The sequence below is a fragment of the Hordeum vulgare genome, chromosome 2H (assembly GCF_904849725.1).
Source record: "Hordeum vulgare subsp. vulgare chromosome 2H, MorexV3_pseudomolecules_assembly, whole genome shotgun sequence".
Lineage (NCBI taxonomy): Eukaryota > Viridiplantae > Streptophyta > Magnoliopsida > Poales > Poaceae > Hordeum > Hordeum vulgare.
Genome location: NC_058519.1, coordinates 645,115,431 through 645,126,032, shown reverse-complemented (window position 1 = coordinate 645,126,032; position 10,602 = coordinate 645,115,431). Strand labels below are relative to the sequence as shown.

Below are 10,602 nucleotides of genomic sequence, written 5' to 3'. Positions count from 1 at the left end.
CTCTTATAGATGTCCACTTCATCATCCTCTTCGTCAAGGCCATGGTCTTATGGGAACTTGTGATCTAGCGAAAAAGAGTTGCTCAAGCCGAGTTGGTCCTCCATGAGGGGGTCGGGCATGGCTTCATTAAACGAGTACCCCATGCCATCTTGGCTTTGCGTCTCATCGGGATCGAAGGGATGCCACGTCCACCACCTTCAAAGATGAGGCCCTACATGAACACACGGTTGGCCTCATCTTCTGCAGAACAAGTTGCAAGCGTTCTCCATGGCGTCGAGGACGAGCTCACGAGGCCGTTTCCATGCACCCCCGGAGGACGATCCACCGCCCACGGGCATAGCGTCGAGGTCGATGCCAGCGCGGGGGGTGGGGGAGTGTCACGTGCGACCATGCTCACCTCCGGTGATCCGGAGCCCGTAGAGTAGGACAGACGAGAGGTCTGTGGGTGGTGTCGTTGAAAACCGTGTGCCGCCAGCGTGGAGGACATGCGCAGCGAGTCTGGAAGTTGGTGATGAAGGGGGCAATGAGTCGGTGTTGGCCTCGCGGACGAGCTGACTATTCTTCACGATGTTGGCCTATTTCTCTAAGGAGGCGGCGAGGGTGGACACAACCGCGACCTCGTTCCTGGCTTCTTGTTGATGTCGACGGTTCTTTCTCCTCAACGATTGTTCGACGCGCTCCATGTGCGTCAGCACCTTCTTCTTCTTGGCCGACGCGGCCCTTTTCACCAACCGTGGCTCCCGACGAAGGCGAAGGAGGCAAGGTCGGTGATGGCGTCGAGCAGGGGCGGAGCTGCATGCAGGTACCCTGTTGCCTGTTTTTTACTGATACTTTAACACTTGGATCAAGCGTGTGCATGAATGCATAAGGCTAAACTAGCAACGGTACAACAAGGTAGATGTAGATGCAGCTCCGCCCCTTGCATCAAGAGTCGGCGCGTCGTCGTTCATGGCACGCGCGGGGAAGGGTAGGCGGAAAATTTTGGATGGAAATGGTGGTTGTGTGCCACCGACGGACGGGCTAGGAGGAGGATCTCGTGTCCGCGCGGACGCAAATCCGACCCAAATTTAAACCTGAAATGGGTTGCGGGTAGACAAAAAACAAAAAACAGACTGTGTTGGGCTGTGTTTTGTGTCCAAGACGGTCTAAAGGGACACGAGCAGACGAAATGAATCGTCCGGAGCTGCGCTTGCTCTCAATTCTCGCATCGCAAACAGGGCCTAAGAAAGAAAAACTCTGTTGCATAATTTTATTTTATTTCTGTACGTAGTTCCAACTCTGCCGTGGGTGTGTGTGTATGTTTACTTTTCTATACAACACGCAGGAGAAGTCTGTTGTGTGTGATCTGTGATGTACAGGTACAGCTGCCGCTGCTGTGACATGTGGGCACGGAGTCGAGCGGCGCCGCCATGGATTTGCGTCTTCACTCGACGTAGGCGACGGTGCAGCCGTAGTTGAGCGGGCTCTCGTCCTCGATCCTCACCACCCGGGGATGGCTCCGGAGCACGTCCAGCGCGCACTCCTTCACCGCACCGGTGCCCATGCCGTGGACCACGAACAGGACCTGGTACGGCCTGCACCCGTCGATCGCCATCTCCAGCTCGTGCGACGCCTCGCCCACCCGCATCCCCCGCAGGTCCACCGTGTTCCTCGACGTCTGCACCGCCGGTGCAAACGACACACTGCCAGTAGTCGCCGTCCCCGCCGGAGACCGCTTCTGCGCTCGTCCCTGCCGCCGTAGAAGCAAAATTATTAACTTAGCAGAACAGGGCCTGGTGATAGATATCACTATCAGGGCAAGACTGAAACACCAAGGCTTGGTTGGTGATAATAGACAATGTTGACCATATAACCAATCATACACTGCCTAGTGCACATGATATGATGGGAGTTGAGTTAATTAAGGTGCATGTATGGATCCACCAATCTAGCTTTGCATGGACCAATGTGTGCCTGCTCCAGCCTAGCTTCCTACTCAACACACTGCTGCCCTGCATCTACCCCAACTAAAGCCGAAATAATCAATAGTACCAGCAATGTCAGATTCAATGCATCCTGTAGGGCTCGAGCTAACTAGGTTTCCTTCCTAACTTGCCATACTAACATGCCACGTGTAGGACAGGGAGCGTACCGACATAAAGTAGGATGGTGGATATGCCATCACTGCGTGCGTGCGTGTGTGGCTCAAAACATAACGGCCAGTTGGCTGGGAAACACATGATACCAGTCTCATGGGGCATCCGACGACCCAACTCGATGGAAAGGAGCGACATATGCAAGCCTAAAGTTGAGTCCGTCCTTCAGAGATACAAACTGGGTGTGCTAGCCTAGCATCTGCAGTTTCTGAAACGATTAGAACGAACCGGCATTGAACACACCATGTTTCTATGCACAACAGCACATGATGGGACGACTGATGAGTGTTAACCAGACCTGCTTTACGCAACCCAGACTACAGATACTTGAATAGGATCTGAGAACAACCTAGATGCCAGTGAGAACCTCAGCAAAATATCGCTGATGCATTTTATCACGGACACAGCAGTGAAAGAGTAACCACGGTTATATCGACGAAATATATGACATGAACTATGTCAAAAGCTACATTATAAGTGGTTTCTAACATTGCAAACAGGTTTATCATGTTGCAAGCTAAATGATGAGTAAAAAAAATTTAAATGCGGCTGGATAATCTATTATAGAGCAGATGCAAAGCAAACCTTTCCTTGTGCCGAGGAAGAAGTCGATGTTTCCTTCCTGTCTCTCTGGGCCAACTTCATCTTGTTATTCTTGGCCCGGACCTTTATTTTTCCATACTGAACCATGCAGCTCCCATCTTCACTGAGTATCTCGACAACGGTAGCCATGCTTCCCCCTCCCAGTCCTTCCACATACACTTTGTCTCCAATTTGTGGAACATATGAACTCTTGTTTTCGTCGTCGCTGACAGCGAACTCAGTGGGCTGATGAGCAGCAGCCAATGAAGCCGTCGCAGCTTCTGCTTTCCTCATTACTGAGTTGTACTGTTCAAGTTTTGAATTCTTAAGTTGAACTTCAAAGTTCTTGATTAGAAGGTCCATCTGAGACTTTACAGACTTCAACTCTTGTTGCACCTTTTGAGACTCTCTGGCCTTCAAAGCAGCTACTCGGCTATCTAGCTCGTCCGCTTCTAAGCGAATCTTCAAAATCAAATTAATATCAAGTGAGGTTTCAACTGAAAGTATGAGAATCACTACTGTGGAAATGTCAAACAAGATAATAACAGTAAAGAGATGTACCTCGTTGTAAAGATCCTCAACTTCTGAAAGGACAGATGCTACTTCATTTGCCTGGGACTCCAGAAGGTTTCTTTCGTCCAGCAGGGAGCCGTAAAGTAAACCTTGGCGTTCCTTTTGTTTGTCAGGCAATAGTTTCTCAACCCATTCTTGTGCACGATCGAGTACTTTCTGATCAAAGCCAATTGACTTTGCAATGCTCAATGCATTTGAATTACCGGTGCTTCCCCACAATACTCGATATGTTGGTTTCAGAGTTTCCAAACAAAATTCCATTGCAGCATTCTCAAATCGATCATCAACAGCTTTAAGACGGCTTAGATCAGCATAATGGGTTGTCACGACGGCCAAGTTTAGTCTACTAGCAAGGTACTTCAAAATGCTAGTTGAAAGGGATACACCTTCTGATGGGTCAGTACCGCTGCCAATCTCATCAATAAGAACAAGAGAATCGGTTGATACAACTTGTGCAATCTTGCGAAGACGTGATATGTTCCCGCTGAAGGTAGAGAGGCTATTCTCCAGAGACTTCAATCCAGAAAACAGTTTGCATCAATAAGCATATTTGTCCCGCAAGTGGTTAGAGAAACTCTCTTCAAAAGACAGAGACTACCTGGTGGTCACCAATGTCTGCAAGGACCTGATCAAACCAAGGAAGCCTAGGCCTTCCTTTTGCCGGGAAGAACATTCCAGCTTTTGACATAAGAGAGGCCAATCCTAAGGTCTTCATAGTAGCAGTTTTGCCACCAGTATTAGGTCCGGAGATCACAACTATCCTAGTATCATTCTTCACATGCATGTCCAATGGAACAGGCATTGCAGGGACAGGTTGGTCTTCAGATAGTTGTTCTTTCCCCACTTCGGTTGCTTCAGTGGTAGCCGATTCTTCTGCAGTGCCAAGGGACTGTTCAAGGAGCAAAGGATGTCGAATTCCTTCAATAAATACTGAATATGTTCCACTTGGGTCCGATTCACTAGTGTTATCCCTGTCACTGAAGGCAGGCCTCACGCCATTTATCCATAGGGCATATGAACCTCTAGCACAAGCCAGGTCCAGCTCCAGTATTTTCCCCATCAAATGCCTGATCTTCGTCCGGGAATCTGCTATTCTTGAAGTTAGCAAGCCCAATACTGCCAACTCCTCGGCTCTCTCATCGCCTGACAGTTTGACTTCAGTGTTGTTCAGCTTGACGGCGTCCCTTGGCTCCATAAAGTAGGTCGCGCCAGAGCCACTGGAACTCAGAACAATTCCACCAGGCACCAAATGCTTGTGTGAAGCTTTAACACCCACGCACATTCTAGAGCGGCGCTTAGTGACCACAGGGCTATCAGCCCCGCCTGCCTGAAAAATCATCACGGATGTTTCTCTCAACAAAGCTTCTAGCATATCAACGTTCATCCTCCTTTCCTTGCGGATCGTTCCTAATCTTTCGCTGGCCCGATCAAGGACCATAGAAAGATTGGAGTCAAGGCAAAACTCAATCATTTTTACAAGCTCTGTTAAGAAGTCGCAGCCCTGCAGTATATCCAGAAGAGGGGAGTACCTGCAGAGAATGAACCAACAAAATATCTTAAGATCTTCTGCCGTTGGTAACAATTATGCAACCCAATACTACTCAAGCTGAGTTGCATGTCTGGGTATAGTCCAAACAGGGCACTGCATTCAAATTTTAGCCCAAAATTGCATGCCACTTGCACAAAGGAACCTAATCAGCTACAAGCTGAAACAAAACTGATTCGAATTCATCAATGTTGTGTTTCAATGTTCACTACATATACACACAAAGTGCTGTATATCTACCAAAGTACCAAATCACTAGTACATTTTAGCACGATTCCATTCCCACCCAACAATGAAGCTGAACCAACTCCCTTACCTCCCATCTGGCATCTCCTCGGCGATGGTCTTCACTTGGTCGAACACCTCGCGCGCGGCCTGGAGGCTGCGGCCGACGCCGCATATCTCCCGAACGGCGAGCAGCCGGCCACGGGCCGCCGCCGCGACGACCGCGGACACGTCGCCCACGCCGCCGAAATCCAGCGGCGCCGAGAGCAGCGACGCGGCGGCGGTCTGCTCGAGCAGCCGCTCGCTCTCCTCCCGGCTCCGGCCGACGGGGACCTGGCCCTCCTCGCAGGCGGCGCGGCCCGCGGCGGTGGCAGCGAAGTCGGCCAGCCGCGCGCACACCCCGCCCCACTCCAGCGCGGACTCCGCCTCCAGCCGCAGCTCCTCCGCCTCGGGCGATTCCGACGCGGCGGGCGGTGCTAGGGTTCGCGAGGCGGCCGTCCTGAGGCGTCGCCGCGGAGCGTGTGGAGTGCGTATGAGGCGGGTGGGGAGGGAAAACCTAGAGGGGAGTGTCGAAGGGAGGCGGAGGGAGAGGTTTGAGACGGCGGCGGCGGCGGCGGCAGCGGTGGTGGCCATGGCCGCCGGAATGGTAGTGGCAGCGGGAGGTCTCCGCTTCCCGCCGGGGACGGAGGTGGGAGTTGGAACGCGCGGCAGCGTCTAGCTTGCCTTATCCAATGTCCATACGCTTCCCAGTGGGCTTAACGCACATGTGGAATACGCCTTCTCCCATCGTTTACGTCCACCCTCTGCGTTTGTGCCTGAGCCTCTGCAAATTCTTATACAGTAGGAAACAGAGTATCTGAATAATCCAGGAGGATCTTTTTTACAGCTGAAAATTCATAGGGAAGTCATAAGAGTAGCAGAACTATTCACATTGCTTTCATAGATATTATCAGAAGATAAAAAGCAGCAGAACAATTCACATTCCACATTGTACAATAGAAGGGGTACTGCATCTGAATAATTCAGAGATATAACCTACACTGGTGCTGTCCAATGAATGGGTGGGTATACAACAATGGTGGGGGATGGGATGGATGGATGCATGCGATGGATCCAAATTATACACAGGGAAACAACTACAGACCTGCACACATACATACTACACAAGCGCACACGATCATATACGCTAGAAATCGGCAACAACATTCTAGCTCTACGGTTTTACTTGGCGAGGATGGTGGCGCCGCAGGCGGCCCCAGCGTGCTTTCCTTCGGCGAACACTAGGTTCCCCCTCACGAATGTCGACAGGACCTTGCCCGATAGCTCATTCCCAAGGTACGCCGAGATGTTCTGCAGACAAAATGCGCGGTCGGTTTGGTTTCTTTTTGAATTTTGTAGGACCGTTGTAGCAGTGTAAACATTCATGTTTTTTTTGTAGTTGGGGAACTAACCCGGTGCTTGTGGTATACGGCATGGCTGTCGTCGAGATGGAATTGTGCCTCGGGATTCCACACCACAATGTCGGCATGGTACCCCGGCAGAATAGACCCCTGCGCAAACAAGCACAGCTCTTGAGTTTCATGGTTTGAATCCAATCATTTGCAACCAACATTGCTTTTTTGAAAATGTAAATATGCTATGTACTGTTTCTGTTTTATTTTTCTTTCGGATAGTGCAACTCCCCCGATCTCTGTGTTATTAGATGCACTGCTTACCTTGTTCTTCTGCCCCGCGAGCTCGGCGGGCTTCTCGCTCCACCATGAGGCTAGCTGGTTCAGGGTGATGCCATACTTTTTCCCGTGTGACCATGTTACAGGGAGGACAAACTGCAGAAATTTGTGGGGAAAACACTGTGAATTCGCATCTTTTCTCTATGTATGAAGTAGTTTGGCATTGTGATTCTGCTGAAAAATGTTCGTGCTTACACAAACTGACCTGCAGAGATGAGATACCTCCCCATGCCTTCATGAAGTTGCCTTCCTCCATTAGCTTGAGATCAGGAGTCGACGGCGAGTGGTCTGAGCTGAGCATGTCGATGTGCCCGTCCTGGCATTCGTTCACGCAAAAGTTAGCCTAGCTAGAACTATTAATCACAAGATTGCAGCGAGTCGGAATCGGAAAGGATGGGAAATGGCATTACAAGCAGAGCTTCCCAGAGGTTTTCCTTGTTGGCAGCATCACGTATGGGAGGAGAGCACTTGAAACGAGTGTCTCCGTCTGGAACTTCCTCAGCCGAAAATGCGAGGTAATGAGGACAGGTTTCTATAGTGACTTTTGCGCCACTGTGTTTTGCATCCTACAAACACAAAACATATCGGTCAAACGCCGACCAAGAGAACCGAGGAAATGGTGGGTAAACTAGTATGTCGCGTCATACCTTTAGAAGCCTGAGGCTAGTTTTTGAATCTGAGAGATGAACAATGTGAAGATGAGCTCCTTCTGACCGACCCCCCACTTCAGTGTCTTTCATGGCACGTTTCAAATCTCTAACGGCTGATTCCTCCCTGGGTATAAGAGAAAACAGAAATAAATTAGTGAATCTCAGTAATTCATTCATCTGAATTCTACACCCAATAGAAAACATGAAGCTATCTCCAGCTCAGAGAGAGTAAAATCCAGTTACATTTGAGACAATGCAAATTACCATGCAGGTGTTCTAGATTTCAGGTATGTTGCGTATGATCGAGGATCCAATTCACCATCAAGCTCCTCATCACTCGCGACATCCGGTATGCGTTCTGCATGGATAAGCAAGGGTCTCTTGTACTTTGCCAATGTAACTAGGCCCTCCTACAGTGCGAAAATAATACGATGCTCTTTTAGAAAGTTCAGTAAGCAGAATTATGAAAATCTTGTCGATGCCAAGAAAAACATGACAGCATTGATAAAGCAGCGCACCTCGATATGAGTTGAATTTGTCATGGGGAAGTCGTTGATACCAGAGGGGCACATGAAAGACTAGAATAAAACAATATTGTCAGTTTCTCCTTCTAGTGTCAATTCTTTTTTTTATAAAAGGAAGGAAGGAACAGAGGAAAACAATAATGTGAACCAGAATTGATGAGGCCTGTCTGCTAGTTTAGAAACAAACCTTAAGCCCTAACACTCCTGCATTTAGCAGGCTCTCCAATTTGCTTGGGTTCAAGGCGTTCTCGGGTACAAGGCCTCCCCAAAACCCTATATGAGAGTGCAAGCAAGTCAGATATGACATATGAGACAGATTCAGACAAAGCATTAGGGTTCAAAAACAAAGCAAAAATGCTGAAATCCTATGCGCATAGTAGATAAAATAAATTCACTGTTCTGACTCTTGACATTGCCAGTTTGGCATGGTAGTGAACCGCTCCACTTACCGACATCAACATATAGCTTATCCCGAGCTGCATCCACCTGATAATCAAGCATGTTGATGTTGGTGTTAGTAACAGAAAAGGCTGGGAGGAACCATGTGCACGTTATGGGCTAGTGTACTAAGTACTGATGTAACTGCGTCCAAAGAGAAGCACTCTGAACCTTGAGTTTAAGAGTTTCTTCAGAGACCGTTGAGGGGAAGCTGTTGAGAGGCATGTCCACCAACGTAGTTATGCCACCTGAAAATGGAGGAATTAATTTGCAGGACTAGTGTATGCAGCAAGAGAGAATACTTCTTATTACCAAATCCTGCCAAATCAGTCGTAATCCGGTAATGTTGCTTGCTATATACTGTACAGTCTGTTATTAGTTAACTTAATGATGGCTACTTAGCATATTAGGTCGCTTCTGAATCCTGATTAGCACAGACAGATACAGGCCCAAGTGCTTTGGAGTGTGGCTCTGAGCTAGTAATAAATTATAACGGATTCACACCTGCGGCGGCGGCTCTTGTGCCGGTGGAGAAGCCCTCCCACTCCGCCCGCCCGGGCTCGTCGAGATGCGCGTGCCTGAAGGTACAACGCCACCATGAAACTCGAGGCGATCGAGTAATTTATCTTGAGAGATCAGACAGTGAGTGACGGTTTGTTTGGCTTACACGTCGATGAGGCCGGGCATGATGACGGCGTCCCCGTAGTCGACGAGCGGGCGGCGGAGCACGAAGCTCCGGTAGTCCCCGACGGCGATGGCGTTGATCAGCCCCTCCTTCACCTCCACTGCACACACGCACAGACACGCCAATCACGTATCAGCTTTTGACTTTTTCTTTCTCGCGCATTTGCTTCCACCAGATATGGACGGAAGCGCGGGGGTCAACCGTGAACGCCGGGACGACGGAGGCGCAACGGCAGGGGGGCGGAGTACCTGCGGCGGGGCCGACGCGGCCGAGCGCGACGACCCGCTGGCTGGCGATCCAGAAGTGGCCGTGCGGGAGCAGGCTGCACCCTTCGCCGCCCAGGCTCTGCACGCGCAACAGAAACACTCGTCAGTCCCCGCCACCGTGCAACCGCAGCCGCATGCAGATTCGAGGGCGCTGACCTTGGAGAAGGGCGCGGTGTAGAGGAGCGCGGCGGCGAGCGCCGCCGCCACGGCCAGCAGCGGCAGCACCCGGCCCTTCCCAGCCGCCATCGCTCGTCCCCTACCTCTCTATCTCTCTCCTGATGGCGAGAGTCCTGTCCGGCCGCGTCTGCGTGCGTCGCCTCGGTCCCGTGCGCGGCCACCACTGGCCAAGGCGACTTGCGTGCGCGGCCGATGCGGACGCGCGGGGTTCGGTGCACCGCTCCGCGAACCCGGCGCACTGGACAGGGGAGATTACCGGTTATTGTGGGCCCGGGGTAGAGAGGGGGAGGGTTCGGTGGACCGGGTCCTGGGAGGGGCGTGGGGACGGAGTTTGTTCGGGTACGTCGTTGCTGGGCGCTGGCTGGATCCCTCCAAGTGGCCGGGGCCCACGGGGATTTGGAATCTTTTTATAAGTAAGCGTCAAAAAAAAGGCACACGAGATTCCTTTCCGTTGGGAGAAAAATAAATGGGAGATTCTGGTGCGGGCGGAGGTCATGTGACGGCCCTTCATTGGCTGCCCCTTCCCGGCACCTGGAGCCTTGGAGGCTTGGGAAGCGACGGCTCGTGCTGGCCACGTTCACCCGACCGAAAATGGTTAATCCATTTTTCACGGAAAAGCTAAAAATCCGTCGTCAATTTTGTAGACATGACAAATTAAAACGTTTTTCATGACAGTTTATAATAGTGTGATATAGTGATGGATTTGTCATGCTCGTCAGCTAAGTTTGTCATCCTCAACGAACACTACTTGGCATTCAAAAACGTTGTTTGATTTGCCATGCTTGAAAATCTAACATTACCGGCATATTTTGGTCCGTTTCATTATGAATGCATTTTCGGTGCTTCTTTTGTGACAAGTTGTTTGTACATTTTGTACTTGCACGACCTGATAGAGGTAAAGTGTCTCTATCTTTCGACGAGATGATGATTATCGTTTTGGTGTAGTAGACTTTAACAATCTGACTACGAATGTGTGAGGACGTCGCGTCTTAGCAATCGTCAATCCAACTCCGAGAGGTTATTGACCACATCGAAGTACGATCAACCTGACCACGAGGTTATGTTTCCTGC

At 50.3% G+C, this 10,602-nt stretch overlaps 2 protein-coding genes across 2 annotated transcripts; both read right to left on the bottom strand.

Annotated features, from left to right (window-relative positions):
- Positions 1-1,239: 1,239 nt before the first annotated feature.
- Positions 1,240-9,663, bottom strand: LOC123428323 (endonuclease MutS2-like). Its single transcript, XM_045112520.1, is given in 21 exon segments — positions 1,240-1,729; positions 2,721-3,179; positions 3,279-3,803; positions 3,889-4,819; positions 5,803-5,870; positions 5,872-5,884; positions 6,287-6,411; positions 6,513-6,611; positions 6,777-6,887; positions 6,997-7,107; positions 7,202-7,357; positions 7,439-7,565; positions 7,706-7,851; positions 7,960-8,019; positions 8,153-8,238; positions 8,415-8,451; positions 8,575-8,651; positions 8,908-8,981; positions 9,071-9,188; positions 9,337-9,433; positions 9,511-9,663. Coding segments are annotated over 21 exon segments (3,816 nt in total). The 5' UTR covers positions 9,601-9,663; the 3' UTR covers positions 1,240-1,423.
- LOC123428322 lies at positions 5,149-6,284 on the bottom strand. Its single transcript, XM_045112519.1, has one exon. The coding sequence runs from the start codon at positions 5,692-5,694 to the stop codon at positions 5,149-5,151; it is 546 nt and encodes a 181-aa protein (XP_044968454.1). The 5' UTR covers positions 5,695-6,284.
- Positions 9,664-10,602: the final 939 nt, after the last annotated feature.